The sequence below is a fragment of the Symsagittifera roscoffensis genome, chromosome 7 (genome assembly GCF_963678635.1).
Source record: "Symsagittifera roscoffensis chromosome 7, txSymRosc1.1, whole genome shotgun sequence".
Classification (NCBI taxonomy): domain Eukaryota; kingdom Metazoa; phylum Xenacoelomorpha; order Acoela; family Convolutidae; genus Symsagittifera; species Symsagittifera roscoffensis.
The window spans coordinates 14625392-14644887 of record NC_087068.1 but is presented as its reverse complement, the minus strand read 5'-3'; the positions used below and the strand labels follow the sequence as shown (position 1 = coordinate 14644887).

The following is a 19496-nucleotide window of genomic DNA, read 5'->3' as shown; positions in this document are numbered from 1 at the left end:
TTCGCAAACTGTCAAAGCCATTGAATTTTATGAAAGTTAGATCAATGCTGTGGGTATTGGATTTTTCACTATAAAGAGGCTGAATCTCTTTGTAAAAGTATAGGGCTCTTTGAAATTTGGGATAAAATGTTTTTCCTTTCAACAATTTGAATATCAGCTCTGTTTTTCCAGAACCCGAGGGGCCCACGATGGCTAAAAAAAGTCTCGTAGATGTATCAATAACTTTATTCATATTCTTGGATTTGGTAATACATAACCAACTAAACCCGATAAAATTGAGAACCAAACTGAGGTTTCTTCACAAGTTAACTGCGTTAATGAAAGTTTACAGATACAAAAAGCCAATAAAATCAGAATTAACACCATTTGTGACATGAAAACCACTTCAGATTGTGGTACAGTCACGTTATTGCAAAATTTCCATGATTTTTTCTCCATATGATTTTCGTCATACACAAAATCGGTAACTATAGTTCCATCAGTCTCGTCAACTACCGTGTCATTCATTTCAATTTCCCTACCGCTTTCTCTCACTCTCGAACTTGCAGAATGAAAAATATATATCATATATAAGAAAATTAATTGAGCATCTGAACAGTAATAAATTTCATATCGTGTATAACCTGTATAGACACTCGGTTTATTATCATCATCAAAATCATAGTGCATTTCCAAAACATAATTGGCTGGGACATGATCAGTTTTGGCATGATACACAATTTTCTTCACAGAATCTTCTCTTATTATTTTTTGAATCTCATTGGGTAGTTCACTGCTGGTTAGATCCATTTGAACTCCTGGTTGACGTTTGGGCACTAAGACTAGCTTGGGAAGACAAAGACCGCGCTTGCCGGTAACATTACTGATGTATTTGAATAGTTGAATGTAGATGAATTGGCCAATCACGGGGAAGAACCTCCTCAAAGTGCACAACTCTTCTTCAGAAAGTGTAACTTGTTCTTTTCCTTGAACTACTTGGCCTCTACAATCAAGGCGTTCAATCCTGGTCAATGAAATCTTTATGTTACTTTCTGGTGTCATCCAAGCAGAAAGAACTGAATTTGGAGATATGTATGTCTCCACTTTCCCCTGACGCTCGTTGTTGACACTCATTTTTCAACCAATCAAAGAACGCTTTCGACTTTTTTTAATGCACAATGATTTTTAGAGTTATGGTGCGGTAGGTGTTTGTTACAATTCACAAAATTCTTGAAATATAATTGTTCGACTCGTGGACAGCCCAAATCGTCAAGATTCACAACTTTGCGGTCTAAGTTTTTGGATAAAAAATCAGCTTTTTCTTTTCCTTTGGCGTAGAATACAGCATTGGGGTTTCTTAAGACAAAACTTTGAATGATTTGGTTCAAATTCAGGTATAAATAATCACCGCTATCCCAATGAAGTCCGTGCAAATAATTTGTCAGCCAGTTGTAGGCTTTTTGTTCAGATTTTGGAAGGGAATTGAAATTAACTGGAGGTAGAAAAATTAGGGAATCACTGTAGTCGGAAGTTGTTATAGCTAATTCTTTTACTATAAATGTGTTTTTCTGGTGTCGAAATCCCTCAAAATCCAACACAACTGATTTTTCCTTCAGCATTCTAATAAATGGTAAAGTTTCGGTTTCTTCAGTTTGATATACAAACAAAACGTAATTCCACTCAAGTGACCAATCAAACTACTGTTGCATTTCCATGGTAAAACATAGCAGTATGTGGGACCAGTGTTATAAACTTCGCGGAAAAAACCGGCGGCATCGTGTAAAATAGCATGCATTCGTAAAATTTTCGAATCATTTAAATGTTTATCCAAAAAAGAATTGTCTACACCGATCAGACCCCCATAGGGTCTCAACTTGATAGCAACATCGTAATTTATATCATTAGTAGTTGAGAAGAAGAACAGTGAACATGCAGCTAAGAAATAATTTCGACGGTTGGTGTTTTCCGGATAGGTTTTTTTCAAAGTAATAAAAATTTCATGAATAATTTCCAAGTCTTCTGAAGTAACTCTACGTTTTTCCAATTTCATTTTTTTTTTCCAGCACTTCTCCGACCTGCTGAATTTCAAGCCAGTGGAAATGAAAGTAACCTTCTAGATACCACTTACTCACTCCTATTTCTAACTAATGATTTCAACCTATTTTCATGTGTTTAGATGGATATTCCCCTTGGTGGTCTCCACGAGTCACCCATTGATTTGCCTTATGTGGGACCTGGAACTCACGAAGGCAAAAATATCTTTGGTGTGACCGTAGAGTTTACCCCGGCCACCACTGCAGCGAATTTTAAGCTGCATTACATTGAGGTTGCATTTGAGAAAAAGGAGAGCATATTTGAATATGTGTGTGTTGATGTGGGGAGCATGGAAAATTTCTGGCTGTGCGAGTCTCTGGGTGCGGGATTCGAGAGTACTGAGTGGCGCTTCAAATTTCAAATGGAGCGTCTAGTCAGTATTCTTCATGTCCCTTGGTCGGATCCCGAAGACGACATGCGGATGTGGCCGTAAACCCTTCCTCTGCTCTCCTATCCGTACTCCTGTCAACATTCCGTTTTTATTTTATTTTTTTCTTTTTTTTTATATGTTACTTTATCTATTATTTATCAAGTCCTCTTTACCTTCTTACCCTCTTATTATTTGTCACGTCCTTCCTCCTTCTCAAGCAGGTCAGTTTTTTAATGGGGTCTCAAACTTATTTAGTTGAACAGTGGGAAAGTTTGGAAGAGATTAAATTTAACCACCGCGCGAAAATAAATACCAAAGTATTTTGTCTGTCGGGTGTCCCAAGAGAGGGGTCTTTTTATTTCGGGCAGGGTACTTTGGGGTCTTTAAAAAAGATGGGTCCTTTTGGACCCTACTTTTGGTAGGACCCCAAAGACCCCTTCCGTCGAAAAGACCCCCCCCCCCTAAGGACACACGGCGGATTACAATACTACTTCTAACGAAAAGACTAACCGGTGCATTTTATAAGCAACAAGACTGCTCGTATCAGGGCGAATCACTGAATGTTCCGACTGCCTTTTAAGGTTTATGGAGCAGTAAAAGCATTAAAAAATTCAATGAAATGAAACAAAATGAAAAACTTTTTTTTCTCTAAAATTTGAAATTTTTAAAGAAAATCATCCCCCCACACGCCATTTAAAGTACAAAAGGATAGATTTCGCTCCTTTCAACAAACCAATTATGGCAAATAAAGTTCTTTTAACCAATTTGGAACGATTTCTAAGACGTATTAAATCTCCGCTTACGCGTTAATAGCGCAAAATATGTCGTCCCAAATTGGCCAAAATGACAATTGTTAAACCCCCGTAACTTTACGAAAAATGATCACAGGTGAAATGTCTTTCCAAATTTGAGCTCAGGACAACAATACTTTTCGAATGATATTTAAAAAATCCGTCAAAAATGGCTAGTTAAAAAGTCGAATATTGTCTGAAGAAAAAAAACCCACCCCGAGCAGAAATATTCCGTTACTTTCGTATCGAAAGTCGGAGCAAAAACGTTTGAAGATGCTGTTTATCAGCTTTTTATATACGAAAATTCACATATTGCTAAAATTTGCGGCCCGATTATATGCCTTTCGAATAACTTGAGAATTTTATGCCTTCATGAAATTTGAATTATCGAACGAGCACTTTTTTATTGGCATGCATGAATATAGAACTAAACGGTCGTTGTCAATTGTACTTTTTTGGTCCCAATTTAAACAATTCTTGACTCACTCGCACTTTTAATTCAGTCTCAATTCAAGTGAAAAAATTAATGTCAGTTTATATTTATATACATATGCTGAAATCACTATCCCAAAACATAATTCATCTGATTATTAGGTTTTTCCATTAACTTAAATAACGACTAAATCCGATTTGCGCGTTAAATCTGCTTGTATTTTAGAATCAATTAGTACATAAGCAGAATTTACTTAATTCAGGATTTCTCCCCGTCTTTGCTTAACGTGAATAATGTTTGCTTAACCATCGCTGAAATAGTCATTTATAGGAGGCGGAAAGGGGGTTCTAAGAGAAATCCCAAAAACACTAAACTCTAGCACCAACTAATCAGTTAGTCATGTGATTGTATAAACTTCAGTATGTTGCTGATATGTTGAGTCATCAGTGGGTGTTGTTTGTGTGAGGACTGCAAAGGGACCACCAATTTTAATATTGAAGATTCCAGAGGATCGTTCAGCTGCTTTTTATCTGAAACAGAGGACCAGAAAAACTAAAGCAAAAACCACTGAATTATCACAAACATAGCCAACAGACATGCTCTCAGAGCTCTTTGTTTAAAAAAAAACATATGTGACTGAAAAGTTTTGATAAAATTATCCCAAATTGAGAACATAGCCAACTGACAGTTGGAAAAGAGTAATCAACGCAAGGAAACTAAGAAAAAAAACGACTTGCTTTTTCAAAAATCTTTAACTTTTGATTTTCGAATAAAAATTACATGGCATTAAAGCTCTTTGAATTTATAGAACAATTTATGATGGACACTTTTTAGTTAAAATTAACCCAATTTGAGAAAACTGGATGAAAAGGTAAAACTTATATTTCGCTGGGAAATCTGATCATTTTCAAAATTAGAAGTCGATACAATTTCACTGTTGCAGTAACTTAAAAGAAATGCAGTGAACTTAAAAAGAAATCACAAGTCAAACAGCGAAAAATCATAACTTAGCGTGAACAAATTTTACGACTTTTTCCTGAAAAAATCAGCAAGAACTATATAAAAGTATCCACTACGTTCATCACTCTTAAAAAATGAATCACTAAGTAACTTTTTCATTTCCACCGGGAAATCTAAAAATTAAAATCCATTTTTGAAACAAGAAGTAATTCACGTTTTTTGCCATCACTAAGTTCACCGACACTTAATATCGATACACAGTTTTATCAAAACACAATTTTGTAGTTCAAAGTAGTAAGAAAAATCCTTGATCCTTCAACAACAAACTCGTACACCAGCGGAGAAGGTAAGAAAGAATAAATTTTTCCAGTATTAAAGTTCATTTTGATCATTATAGAGCTGTAGTTTTGAACTTCCTAAAATGTGAATAGTTTTAGGCTGTATTAGAAAAAAAACAAATTGTTAGAGTTCAATCGCTCAATACTAGTTGACTTTAAACGATTCTCACATAAAAACACCTAAAAACAAGGACAGCCGATTAAATTTGCCAACCAAATGCTTACAAAAAACTACCTTAATACTTTTTCATTTTAATGTAGTTTTAGTGAGTGATGTGATAAAAAGAACTGAATTAAAGCCTAGATTTTGAGAAAACTACCCAGTCAAAGTAAAACAGGCAAACTGAACAATAGCTTTTGTCGAGAAATGACTAGAAAAATAACATTTCACCAACAGACAGTTGGAAAAGTCAATGAACGCATGGGATTTTTTTAAAAAAGCAGTTCTTTTTTGAAAAGCTTCATTTTTCGAATTCTTAAAAAATTATATGGCCCGGAATCTCTTTGAATTCCAAGATTAATTAATGACTGACATTTTTTTGATAAAATTATCCTAGTTTGAAAAAACTTGATCAAAAAGTAAATTTTTTTATTCCGCTGGGTTTCGAAATTGAAACCAACTTTCGAAACTAGAAGTCGATCATGTTTTTCTTTTGCTGTTCGATAGTGGAGTTCGCCTTCTTATAACAAAGAAAATGCACTGAACTTTAAATCAAACAGCGAAAAATCAAACCAGAGCCTGAACTCTAATTTTTGGCCGGAAAAGTTGGTAGAGTTCAGGCTCTAGTTTGATTTTTCAACGTTTGATTTTTTTTTAAGTTCAGTGCATTTCCTTTGTTAAAAGGAAGGCAAACTCCAAAAAATCAAAAATCATCGCGACCTATAAAAAAGTATTGAATACGTTTATCGACTCATTAGAAATTGAAAAAAAAAAATCTGCAGAAGTTTTTTTCAACACTGGGACAACTTTTCGGAAAACTTTTAATGTCGTTCATATTGCCACTGAAAATACTTTTATATGATTTATCACTCGACTCACTCCAATATTTATTTGTGACACCTGCTTTTGCGTGGAAAAAAACTAAAACATCCAACGACAAAGTTTCTCCCCATTTTCAATCGAGGGGTTAAAGATAAAACTTTTGCCTTGTGTCGGAGTCAAACATCCGACATGAATATTAGACATCTCACGTCCTCGCATCTGCGCCACGATAGCTTGAAAATACACTATAACTAACCAGCAAGGAAGCAACTACTAAATTGCCGACACTAGGCATGAAAACAAAGTGCCGCCAAAAGAGTAATTTTTTTAAATTTAGAGCTAGTTTAGAAAAAAAAGAAGGTGCATAATAATACACTACGCTGATCGCTAGAGTAAACATAGCCATTCGAAGATTGGAAAAGAGTAATGAACGCAAGTTAAACATAAAAAATCTCAACTTTCGAATTTCAAAGAAAAAATAGATGCCCTTTAAGTTCTTTGAATTTCTAGAACGATTCATGATTCGCGCTTGGTTGATAACATTAACCCAACTTGAGGAAACTGGATCAACAGGTAAAGTTTTTATTCCGCTGGAAATCCTAAGATTAAATTCAACTTTTGAAACTAGAAATCTTTCACGAATTTTTGCGCCATTTGTACATTCGCGTGTCAGGACATTTGTGTCCCAGACATTTATGTCCCGGCAAAAACAGTCCAAAATGCAAAAAGTGTCCAAGACATTTAGTTCCCAGACAAAACTGTCCGAGCTGTTGCCAAACTAGTTAATGACCGGAGGGTATCAGTCGATGGAATTTTGATTCCTATTGTGTATGCATTGCTTCCAGACAAGAAAGAAGGAACGTATTTTCGCCTTTTGAGCTGCTTCGACATTGAATTGCCCAAACGAGCCGCCATTGATTTCGAAATAGCGGTCAAAAATGCGTTCAAATGAGTATTCGAAAATGTACAAATTCAATACTGCTATTTCCATTTGAGCCAAAGCGTCTGGCGTCACATTCAGTCTACTGGGAATACAAACAACTACAGACTAGATCTAGAATTCGGCGAGCATGTCCAAATGCTGCAGAGTATCTCTTTCCTCCCTGTAAGTGATGTTTCTACTGCTTTTGAAACTCTTCAGAAGACATGCCCTGAGACAGCCCACCCAATCTTCAATTATTTTGAGGACAATAACAATGGTCGGCTCTCGGCGGCTAATGGAACTCGTCAAAACCCCAGATTTGACGTTGACAGCTAGAGTTGTCATCAACGTGTGATAACCGGGCGACCCAGCACCAACAATGCTGTTGAAGGTTGGAATAGCAACTTCGTCAAGCTCGTGAACTGCAAGCACCCACCATTTCCCAAACTCAAAGAAAAATTTCAAGACGAACTGAAAAACGCTGAAATCTTGATCGAAAAAATGTGTGCCGGGCAAAGAGTGTCACGTTATAAAAAACCTCTTTATGTCAAACTTGACAAAAACCATTCCAAATTAGTTGCGGCCTACAACCCAACTAAACTTTTGAAATTCCTAAAAGGGTGCAGCAGCAACATCAAACTATAATTCAAAGTCAATTTATTTTCCAAGTTTGATATTGCGAAGCAATAATTTTCAATAAATTTTTCTAAGTTTAACTTTTTCCCAAAAATTTTCAAAACTGAGCTAGACCCGTTTTGAAAACGGTAAAATGATCAATGTAATCAAGCTTTTCCCATCCTCTTCTCTTTTGGCTCAATCAAGTCAACCCATTTCAACTTTGACCTAGTTTACCCAATTTTGGGTTTTTTAATTTCAAATATTGACTTAATTACGAAAATTTTTTGTCGGAGCCGAGATTTGAACTTCAGACCTTTTGACCTAGAAACTTATGACTTCATTTCTCGGCCAAATGCGCTTTAAAATTTCAAATTGTTCTTGAAAGTTTTGTCTAACTTTGACTGTTCTATGGCTAATTGGTACGCATGGAATCTAATTGAAGAGCAATCAAACAACCTCAAAAGAACAAAGCATTAAAGATCACAAGGTCAAATCAAAGAAAGTTCGCGAAACAGTTTCGGACAATTTTGTCTGGAACATAAATGTCTGGTACAATTTTATAATTTCGAACTGTTTTGTCAAGGACACGAATGTCTGGGAAACAAATGTCTATGCACCGTACATTCGTCTTGGAGAATACTATTTACGGTGTCCCACTCTTTAACCCTACGATATTTAACACCCTGTGTTTACACCCCCTATATTAAAACCCCGTAACATGATAACCCCACAACAATTTAACCCCCTTTTAATGACGATAATTTGTTTCAATTTAAGTCCTTAAGTACAGGAGTAGTCCAATTAAATTTACTAGTTGAGGCCTGAAAAGCTAGTCTCAATTCACTTGATGCCTCTAGCATCTCAAAACTAATTGCATTTCGATTAGTTAGAGAAATAATCCATCACTCACGCGTTTAAAACAGAGATAACCTACATGGTGCTAACTGAAGGCAACAAAAGACGTTTGTTAGTTTTATAAAAAATCATACTGCCTATTTCTTTAACCATTGTTATACCACTCTATCAGATCAGATAAAGTAAAATGGAAGCGTCATTCCATTTTACTTTATCTTTGACAAACAAACAAATGCTAGTGGTATCAGGCCACGAGTATTACCTTATACGGAAAAAAAAGACAACAAATTGGAACTGCTCGAAGTACCAAACCCATAAATGCCTCTTTTGTATGGGACTGTTTTTAGAACCTTTTTTTTGATGTTTCGGATTCTTTTGTATGAGAATGTTTTGTATGGGACTGTTTTGTATATGCACCAATTTGAATCATGTCGGTCGGATTCGTTTTCAAGCTCATATCAAAGTCTAGACTACCGGCAAGGTCATTTCTGTTCAAATCTAAAACGCGTAGATCAATTCTGTCGGCGCCAAAAGATTAAGGCCGAGAAATTCAAATGGTTTTGGACTGTTTTGTATGGGACTGTTTTTAGAACCTTTTTTTGATGTTTTGGACTCTTTTGTATGGGACTGTTTTGTATGGGACTGTTTTGTATGGGACTGTTTTGTATATGCACCAATTAGAATCAGCTCGGTCGGATTCGTTTTCAAGCTCATATCAAAGTCTAGACTACCGGCAAGGTCATTTCTGTTCAAATCTAAAACGCATTTAGCAGCGTGCATATTAACTCATTTTGGTTTGCAAATTTTTTCGCAATTAAAGCTTTGATGTTTACCGACGATATGGTTCCGAATCCTTTTCAAGTAAGTTTCACTTTGATTCTAGCAATTGATTTTAAAAAGGGGTTAAATTGTAGTGGGGTTATCTAATTTCGGGGTTATATGAGAGGGGGTTAAGAAAAAGGGGGTTACAAAACACGGGGTGATAAGCTTGGGAACCGCTATTTACGTCACTTTCAGCAGATGAATTTCAGTTGAACTCAAAAAAGTGCATCAATATTTTAAGACTTTCATCTGATCAGCAAGACCTATAAAAGAGTCTTCACTACATTCATTACTCTTAAAAAGATTTATGAACTATTTATTGGTAGTTGAAATAGAAACTATAAATAGTCGGCGTTGTCATGGTAGACTGAAATTCAGGTGTTTTTCGCTATTAGCAATCAACACATTAACCTTAGTTCATTCCAACTTCCGCAAGTCTGCGGGGGGGGGGGGGGGTTTGGTTGAACTTTGAAATAACTTCTTCGACTGACCTGCTTTCGACACTATTTGTGCTAGCAGAGACAGGAACACTGTTCTGAGACTATCTGTTGTGATCACAGCTGAAACATTAAAGCGTAAGAGGTTGAAAAAAGGGCGAAAAACTGCATGAAAAATCTCGATTGCGCCGCATACGATATATTCTACGAGCTTATTGGTACGATTATTTGCCACGAGGTAGCAAAAACAAATAAACTCGAATACAATAAGTGACCAATTGCATGACAAAGCTACTTTGTCAAATAAACTTCGTGTTTCAAAATAGTCTATAGCTTCAATCTTACGGGCATTCTTTTCCTTTTCAAGATTCAAGAAATGTGCTTTTTACTCAACTCTGTCTGTTTGATTTTCTTCCTATTGCCGATCATTCTGTATTCGAACATTTTTGCAAAACGCCCATCAGTCAAACTTGTTTCGTATGTAATAACACTACACTATAATCTTACTTGAATATGCTTCGGTCAATTTCTCAGCCAGCTTAAGCCAAACTGTAGAATACTCTTCACAGCTATTCCCATCCATATCAAACTTCTTCCAGATCGATTCCAGCGAATCGATTCCTACTTTGACCGCTGTTTTGTCCCCACATTTGTGCAAATATTCCATAAATATGTCGCATATAGTCTGCATGAGGGATGTAGATATTAAGTAGTGGTCTTTTCCAGGAAAAGCAGAAGCCAGTGCCTAGAGCAGCAATGTCCAAACTTTATGAACAAATGAAACTTTTTTCCTATACTAGTGGGCAGATAATGAAACCAGTAAATAAATTTCAATACAATGGTTTCATTAGAAAATGCATATTTGAAAACGCACACTTACCTTTCCGCGGAATCCCTTATTTACACAACCCACTTCAACTACTCTGCAGTACTTAATTCGTAACATTTTTTGCGGTTGGACTTTTTTTGTAAAAAAAGGCATTTTTCATTGCGGAGAGTTCAAAAATATCAAGCGTCCCGCATTTCGGATCAATTTTGATTCACCACATTCCAAAAACGACTAAAAAAATTTCGTAAATATCAATATTTAAATGAAGTGTTGTATTTTGATGCATACTTGAAAAAATACTTTCGTTTTCAACTTAAAATCAATTTCATTTTCAACTTTAAGTTTCGTTTTCAACTTAAAAAAAAATAGTTTCGTTTTCATATTTTCGTTACCCCTTAAAAACAGCGTATTGTTCGAAAACTTTAGGCAAAAAATTTGATGGTATTCAATTCCGGTGTGGTCTCTTTAGACCCTCCTAATTTGGAGGGTGTGACCGAATTATAAGGGGGCGGAGGGTCTACGAAGAAGTAGATTTGTGCTGCGGGGTCCCGACAGAGTAGCGCGGAGTACCGAATCTCCGCAAAGGAACTATGAATTCGCGCTTTTGAGGTCGCATTTTTTCAAGATGTTTTCTCGACATTGATCTAGTAATTAATTTCTCTGCTTTGAAATTGAATATACAAATCTCTCGCCTGGATGGTTTGTTTCTGTAACTTGATCAGAGGCACTTTTGCATTTGATGAGTCGTTACTGTCATCGTCAATTCTTCTGTCTTCCTTCGCAGAGAAATACTTCTGAAAAACGATTCCAACAATAAAAAATTGAATAGATGAGTGATGTTTTCTTCACATTTAGTCGTATGAAAAACTTTCAGATACGACATACAAGTTCAAGTAAATCTGACAATTCAATGTTTTAAAATAACAGACATGGCATGCGGCTAATTCAACATTGGGATTCTGATTCAAATCAAACGCAACGGCTCTAGCAATGGAAATTTCGTACAGCAGCCAACACAAACATTAAGTTTTCCAATTAGTCACTGCAAAAAGTTGCCGAAAACGCCAGCACTTTTTCTGGAAACCTTCCAATTCTTTTACAAAACAAATTGGATTAAAGCGCCTAAAAGGAGAATTAAAAATTAAGAAACCAACCTGTAGTTTCTCTGCAGATAATTGCACAACTCGCTCTAGGTGGGTATGGTCCATTTGAAAGTGGTAAGTGAGAGAGGCCACACAAGCGACACAAGCACAGTCCAAGTGTCGGTCCGTGGTTCTACTCCATTGCTGATACACTATGTCCCAAATCTAATTCAAAAAGACACATTCCTCAGAAAAAGCAGACGAGACAATTTTTTGAATTACCTTTTTTTTGAAGGCGGTTTTTTGTACTAAGCAAAACGTATTTGATTACAATTGCTGCTTAACATCATGTCATTTTTTGCTATCAAACAATTTGAAATGGTCGCCCACATACACAAGCCAATAGCACATTGATTTCACCATCAACCGACGCAATATGAGTAGACTAAGCCGATATATGAATCGATAAGCCTACATATTTTATACCAAATAACGCCAAAAACAACTGAGGCAGACCATATCGGAGTTGGTAAATATACGACCTATATAAAAAAATCGAATAGAGAGAAATCTTAATTGTTAACTATTCCCCCTCCACTATTTCGATTTTCAGAAAGTCAACTTTAAATGACACATTTTAAAAAATTTACACAATTTTCTGTTAAGTAACATTTAAACAGTGAGAAATACCATTACGAACGCACCAAAACGAAAACCAAATTAATTGCTGACATTTTTTAAATGCATATCTAAAAAGAAAGGGTTGTCAGAAACAAAAAATATTGCACGTTATATGTGATAAATAGTTAACAAGGTTCGATTGAGGTAGGGTAGTTAATAAGATCCGGAAAAATTATTGAAAATGTAAAAATTTAAATCTACGTTGTAGACGAAATCACAGATTCGACTAAATGCTTCAAGATTTGATGTTAAACAAGTCGTTAACCTGAAAAAAAACCTACCTCCGATTTGATAACACCTGCTAATCGCCAGCGTAAAGATTGCTTTTTTAATAGAAGTGAAATTGGACTTCAGAAACAAACACGCTAAATTGGCAAGAATTAGCAACAAAACGGAAAAAACATATATAGCCAACAGACAGTTGGAAAAGATTTAACGAACGCAAGGAAACAAAAAAACTGACGTGTTTTTAAAAACTCAACTTATGACTTTCAAAGGGAAAATATATGACCTTGAGGCTCTTTCGATTTCAAGAACAATTTATGATTGAAATTTTTGTTTTGAGAAAATTAACTAAAATAAAGGAAGCTGGATCAAAAGATAAACTTTTTACTCCACTGGAAAATCTGAAAATTAAAATACAATTACGAAGTCAATCACGTTTTGCGTGACCTTTACACTTTTGCTATTCAATAGTAGAGTTTGCCTTCATCTTAAAAAGAAATCAAAAGTCGAACTGCGAATTATCAAATTTGAGCGTGAACAATTTTCAAGACTTGCCCTGAAAAATCAAAACAAAAAAATCATCACGACCAATCTAAGAGTCTTAAGTACGTTCATCGACATTTTAAAAAGTGTAAGTAAAAATTTTAATGAGCTACGAAAAAAGATTTCTACGAGAATTAAACCACTGTGGCCTCGAGAATCCAAGTCAACTACAGTACAGAACTGTTCTACTGACGCTTAAGGAACCGACTGAAACAGCGGAGAACACCTCTGATCGAACTAGCAATACTTCGCAGCAAAAATGCCACCAAAAATAAGCACTATAATATGCGTGTAGGATTGGAAAATAAATCGACTCGTTATATAAAATAATGCTTGCAAGCTGCTTGTGTAATGATATGACATTGCAATTAAGTTTAAGTTGTACTGCAAGCAAAAACCTGAAATTGACAGAAAATCTTGTCTCTCAGCCATTCGATGTTTTTTTCCAATCCTTGTAATTTAACACAGATAATTTTGCTACACTGTTAAAGCTGAATTCTATAAACAACACACAAACCTCTTCTTTTGTATGACGCATCTCTTCAGGATGTTTGATGATCAAAGTTGCACTTGATTCGCAAACAGACCCCAACGCCTTCACAACCAACTCCTTCCCTCTCCAGAACCGATTACCACTTGCATTACTAACCAGCAGCTTCACTAATTTATTAACCATCTGAGGCTTGATCACATCACTGTTTTGTGCTTCTTGCGAGCCCAGGAGGTTTTTGGCGATTGAGGTTATCGCGGAGGCTGCCTGAGCTTTGCGGTCCCACGATTGGCTGTCAAAAAGTGTCTCGCAAAGGGTGATGACTTCGTCCAGATATAGTTTGAGACCAGTCAACGTGCCTGTAAAATAAATATTATAACCAAACAAAAAACCAGTTGCCACGCAAAATTCCAGCTAGGAATATTAGAGAAACAAAATATACTGAAAAACATTTGGTATTTTTTGAAACTTGTTTTTGTAGGTGTAATGAGAGGGTGAAGAACTGAACCAAAGTTTCAAAAACTAATCACCATCATCTTAACTAACCTTAACCTGTAAAAAAATAAGTATGTAAATATACCGCTTGGATAACGCTGTTCAGTTGGAAAAAAAACCGGATCAATCATTTTTTTATTCAGCCGGGAAATCAAAACAGAGCCAACCGAAGATTGGAAAAGAGTAATGAACGCCGCAAGTAAACATAAAAAAACACACATTTTGTTGAAAAAGTCTCTTATTTGAATTTAAAAGAAAAAAAAAGCCCTTTAAGCTCTTTGAATTTCTAGAACGAGTTATGATTGGCACTTTTTTGATAACATTAACCCAACTTGAGAAAACTGAATCAACAGGTAAAGTTGATATTCCGCTGGAAATAAGAAAATTAAATTCCACTTTCCAAACTAGAAATCGTGCACGTTTTTTTTGCGCCATTTCTACGTTCGTATTTGGAGAGTGCTATTTACGCCACTTTCAGCCGATGAACTTCAATTGATTTCAAAAAATGCATATATACCTAGTGGATCAATATTTTAAGACTTTTTCCTGAACAAAAAAAATCAGCAAGACCTATATAAGAGTCTTCGCTACGTTCATAACTCTTAAAAAGATTAATGAACTATTTATTGGTAGTTGAAATAGAAACTATAAAGAGTCGGCGTTGTCATGGAAGACTGAAATTCACGTGTTTTTTGCTAATAGCAATCACCACTTTAATCCTTAGTTCATTCATTCTGCGGGGGAAGGGGGTTTGGTTGGACTTTGAAATATGTATGAATGCACATCTGTAGTAATTAGAGACTTTTATGCACATTTTAAGACTTTTTCTGAATTAAAAAAATCAGCAAGACCTATATAAGAGTCTCCACTGCGTTCATTACTCTTAAAAACCAAAATCCTCCTTTGAAATTAAAAATCAAGCTCCCATTTTTTCTGAAAAAAAAACGCCTAAAGAAATTGCCAAAGAGTAAATGAATTCAGGAAAACCTAAAAACGACTGATTATTTATGAAGCACTTAAGAAAACTAAAAAAAGCAAAATCCACTTTCAAAAAAAAAATCGGCCAAACATTTTTGCGCCATTACGCATTTTTTGCTGTTGTAGAGCTTAATTCTTGTTCTATCTACCAAATGAATTTGATTTGAACTTAACAAAAACTAAAAAATCAAACAGCGAAAAATCAAGCTTGAGCGTGTACAAAATTTGAAACTTTTTTACCAAAAAAAAACACAATACCTGAAAAACCGTCTTGAATTCTTATTCGCTGGTTGACCCTTAAAACCAAACAACCTAGACGAGTTAAAATTGACTTCGTTGACTAACTTTTAATAAGCTTGCTAATTTAGTAAACATTTTGTTTTCACAACATCACGATCGCTGAGTCTTTTTTTTTCTTATAAAGACCGCTGCAAGATGAAAAAAAAATCGAGGTAAAGCTAAAACATTGAAACCGATAGTGAAATTTGTCAATTCAATTCCAACCTGTGACGACGCTGGTCCATACAGACCCATACAGCTCTTTCGTCTCCTCTAATTTACTCTTCTCTGATTGGTCACCCGACTGTTCCACCTGTTGACTCACAAATACCTGAAACATGAAACTATTTCTCAAGAAGCAGGAAAAAAACTTCGAGCTAGATAATAAAAATTTTAAAATAAGTTAATCGGTCAAATTAAATTAAAGGACTTCATTTGTAAGTACGTTTAAGATTACTATACGTAAAGACATTACTGAAACCAAAACATAGCCAACTGACAGTTGGAAAAGAGCAATCAACGCAAGGAAACTGAAAAAAAACCTACTTGTTTTTTTCAAAAATCTTCAATTTTCGAATTTCGGAGGAAAAAAAGATGGCCTTAAAGCTCTTTGAATTTGTAGAAAGACCTTTACAATTTTGCTGTTCGATAGTGGAGTTGTTTGCCTTCCTTTTAACAATAGAAATGCACCGAACTTAAAAATAAATCACAAGTCAAACCGCGAAAAATCGAAATTGAGCGTGAAAAAACTCTCGATCATTCGACCCATTATTTTAAAAAAAAACACGGCCAACAGACAGTTGGAGAACATTCAATGAACGCAAGGAAACAAACAAAGATTTCAATTTTCAAATTTCAGAGAAAAAAAATATGTGGTCTTAAAGCCTTTTGAAAACTTCAAAAACAATTCAATATTTTCACTTTTTAAAAATAAATTTCACTCAATTTGAAAAAAAAACTGGATCAAGAGATAAAATTTTTACTCCGCTTGGAAAACTAAAAACTAAATTTTTTACTTTCTAGATGTCTTCCACGTTTTTTAGCGCACTTCTACTTTAGTGTTTGTAGAGCGCATTTTGTGCACTTTTAGAGTTCAATTCAATTTCATTTGCTGAAAGGTAGGCATGTACCTAAGTGCATTTATAAATGTATTAAAATGTTTGAATGCACTTCTGTAGGGTTTCTTCCAATTTTCGAACAAGTGACCGAATATTTTTAGAGCACTTCAAGTCTCTTTCCAGATTTAAAAAAATTTAAAAAATGTGTAATGACTGAGTTCCGACTTTTAAACCGAAGAAATAAGAGAGTATTGCAGCCAGTAAGAAGTTTTTCACCGATAAAATTGTTTATCAAAAGAAGTAAAACAATTACACGACTTTTCCTTATCATGCCTAAAATCTCGCTTAAAAACTTGCAAAAAAAACACGACTGCTCTTATATCAGGGCAAAGCACTGAACGTTTCGACAGCACTTAAAGGCAACTGGAAATATAATTTTTTGTTGTTGAAAATTTGACAAAATAAATGAAAAAAAAAACAAATTAATTTTTTTTGCTAGAATCCCATGCGCTAATTTGAACAATAAACTGGCATATTTAGCGTCCTAATAGTAAGACAAAACGATTTGCCTCTATTCAATTAGGTACGCATTAATCCACTGCTTACGCTTATTATAGGATTGCACTATATCGACCGTTAATTATCCCAAATTGGCTAAATTTGCGACCTTCACACAACTATAACTTTACAAAAAACGATCAGTGAAAATAACTTTTTAAAACTGAGCTCCATTTAAAATTTAAACAGCAATATCTTTCAGATGGTATGAAAAAATTTCGTAAAAAACGCTGGGTTGAAAAGTCGAATAAACAAAAACCACCCCAAGCATAAATATTCCGATTTTTTTTTCGAAAGTTGGAACAGTAAGTTTTAATTTTGCTTGGTGACATTGCTTTTTCTATTTTTCAACGAAAAAACCAAAACATAGTCATAGTGAAAGAAAAGTATGGAACTTTTGGGAGAAATAGTTTTGATCAATTAGAGATCCTTTTAACTTTATTCAGTTTCCTCATTTACGGTTAGCGTCATATCAGCAATCGGAATGATTGGCATGCCATTCTCGTTCACAACCTACGCTCATTAAATAGCGCTCAAAGGCTTGATTTTAAATGGTAAATATTTTTCTCGCTATATTCTTTGCTGCCGACGTCTTCTTTGATCTAAGTTTCTGTTTTTATCTTGGATTAAAACGGTTTGATAGTTGATAATGGCGTTAAAATGTAGCATTTAAAAATGTGACCTTTGAAGTTGTTAAATTAATTAATGGTAGGGAATGAAAATGTGATGAGTTAAATTGTTCGGCCTTCATTCATGCAAATGAATTAATGTTATTTCTTTTTGATCAAAAAGTCAATTGAAAAACTCATTTTCATTGTCTATAATTACAAACTTTAAAGTGAAAAAACGATGCGAACTATTCTACCTGTCCCATAAAAGAGAGAGGAGCAACTAGGTTCAAGTGTTCACTGACTACATCTGGACAGTTCCTGCATGCATCGGAGAGTGCTTTGGCACACGTCAGCTGAGTCGGTAGATCTGAAACACATTCAAATAAAATCTCTCGTGTCTTCAATTAAAATCTTCAGTTAAAATATTTAATTTAACTATAGGTATTATACCGTATATTTGGTTGGCTTTTGTTGAAAAAGCGCAGATTCAAAGGTGGTTTTTCGAATTCTTGGTGACCCGAGAGGATTTATATTTGCAAAATAGAAATGAAATCAAAAATGATTTTTAGAATGCGATCTCCTGAAGCATTTAAATGCGATCTCCTGTAGCATTTAAAGGGATGATGACCGGTATTGTGGCTGGAATTTTTTTGAAGAGTTTGAAATAAAATTGCTCCGGTTAAGACAACCAAATATAAAAAGAGACAAAAAACTTTATCGAAGCTTGAATGGCTCTCATCGCATCACAATTTTAAAAAAAAAGATTTAGTGCCTGAAAACTTTTGGAGTAGTTGCAAAACGTAGTAGAACAATTCAGGGTCAGAATTATAATCCCAATAGATGAAATCGACTGAAAATTTTCTGTCAATTTAGTATAAATAACTCAGATTATAAATTACTACAAAAATTATTAGATGAAGATATAGATAACATCAACATGTAACAGCAGCAGATGCCGTTGCTTAACATACCGTGTTGTTCTATGGTCCAAGTGTGTATTTTGGAGAAGTACTTGTGTGCCACTGCTGATCTGGACACCTTGAGGACATTTGGGATGGCACTGCTGTACACTCCCCTCACCACTCCGTTCTTGTCCATCAGACGACTGGTCATCTTCTTCACCAGTTTGTCTAAGTTAAGAATAGTAATTAACAATTCCACCTCCTATGGGTTCCATTAACTAGTCCCGCCTACTATGCTAACTAGTAAAGAAATCCCACCGCTATAAACAACTAATTCAATGATTAACAGTTTGCGAAATTATCACCCTTCGCAATAGGGGTTAAAACAGTTTAAACACAGAGGCGAGCCTGCGCTTCGCAAACACTTGCGAGAACACGACCAAAAAGCAGCTCTATCAAGTGACATGAGAGAAAAAGTAGAAAGAAGCCTCGAACTAGCAAAAACTCGAGGCTTAGCAAAAATCTGCGACTTAGCAAATTTGAGTCTCACGCACTAACCATTCAGCCACGGATGCTTTAAATCACCAAAAACTGGCCATCAATAATGCAGCTACATATGCTAATAAATTGCCAATTCGATGCAGTAATAGTAGCATCAAGTACAAAAAGATACGACTTTGCATGTAAAAAGGTGCAAATCATAAAGCCACATTATGTATGAATTATGTATTTCAAAAAATTGCGAGATCTATTGAGTTAGAAAATTTCTGAAATCGAGATTTTATTTTTGTTATATTGCTTGAAACAAATAGCTTTCTTCGGTTCACTGAATGAATTAAAAATGCATCAACTGTGTAACTTTATAAACATTCGCGTTAACTATTCGTGTAAACTTATAACTAAAGTACACATTATCAATAAGCTGTAAAGAGGTAACAAATATCAAAGGTGCAACAAAATATCAAAATATCTTATTGCCGTTTCGATGCAGCAAACTCGACGCAGCAAGTATTGCTGCTTTAAGTCGCAACAAAATTTGCCACTTAGGTTGGAAAAAGAAAGAAAGTTCGTACTATAACACATTGTTTCGCAAGTGTAGAAAAGAACACTGAATTTCCTGAATATTGATATATATTAACAAATGTTATTCAAAGTTTACAGGCA

General features: G+C 35.0%; 1 protein-coding gene across 1 annotated transcript in view; it reads right to left on the bottom strand.

Moving 5' to 3' along the window:
- Positions 1-3757: 3757 nt before the first annotated feature.
- The window catches only part of LOC134851900 (proteasome adapter and scaffold protein ECM29-like), a 57533-nt gene continuing 41794 nt past the window's right edge, over positions 3758-19496 (bottom strand). The window contains exons 28-36 of the mRNA XM_063868175.1: positions 18402-18560; positions 17685-17797; positions 15429-15534; positions 13479-13810; positions 11585-11737; positions 11123-11224; positions 10109-10346; positions 9656-9724; positions 3758-4197 (exon numbers count right to left, since the gene is read on the bottom strand). Coding sequence (XP_063724245.1) covers positions 4061-4197; positions 9656-9724; positions 10109-10346; positions 11123-11224; positions 11585-11737; positions 13479-13810; positions 15429-15534; positions 17685-17797; positions 18402-18560 — 1409 coding nt within the window. The 3' untranslated portion in view covers positions 3758-4060. The remainder of the gene's footprint in view (positions 4198-9655; positions 9725-10108; positions 10347-11122; positions 11225-11584; positions 11738-13478; positions 13811-15428; positions 15535-17684; positions 17798-18401; positions 18561-19496) is intronic.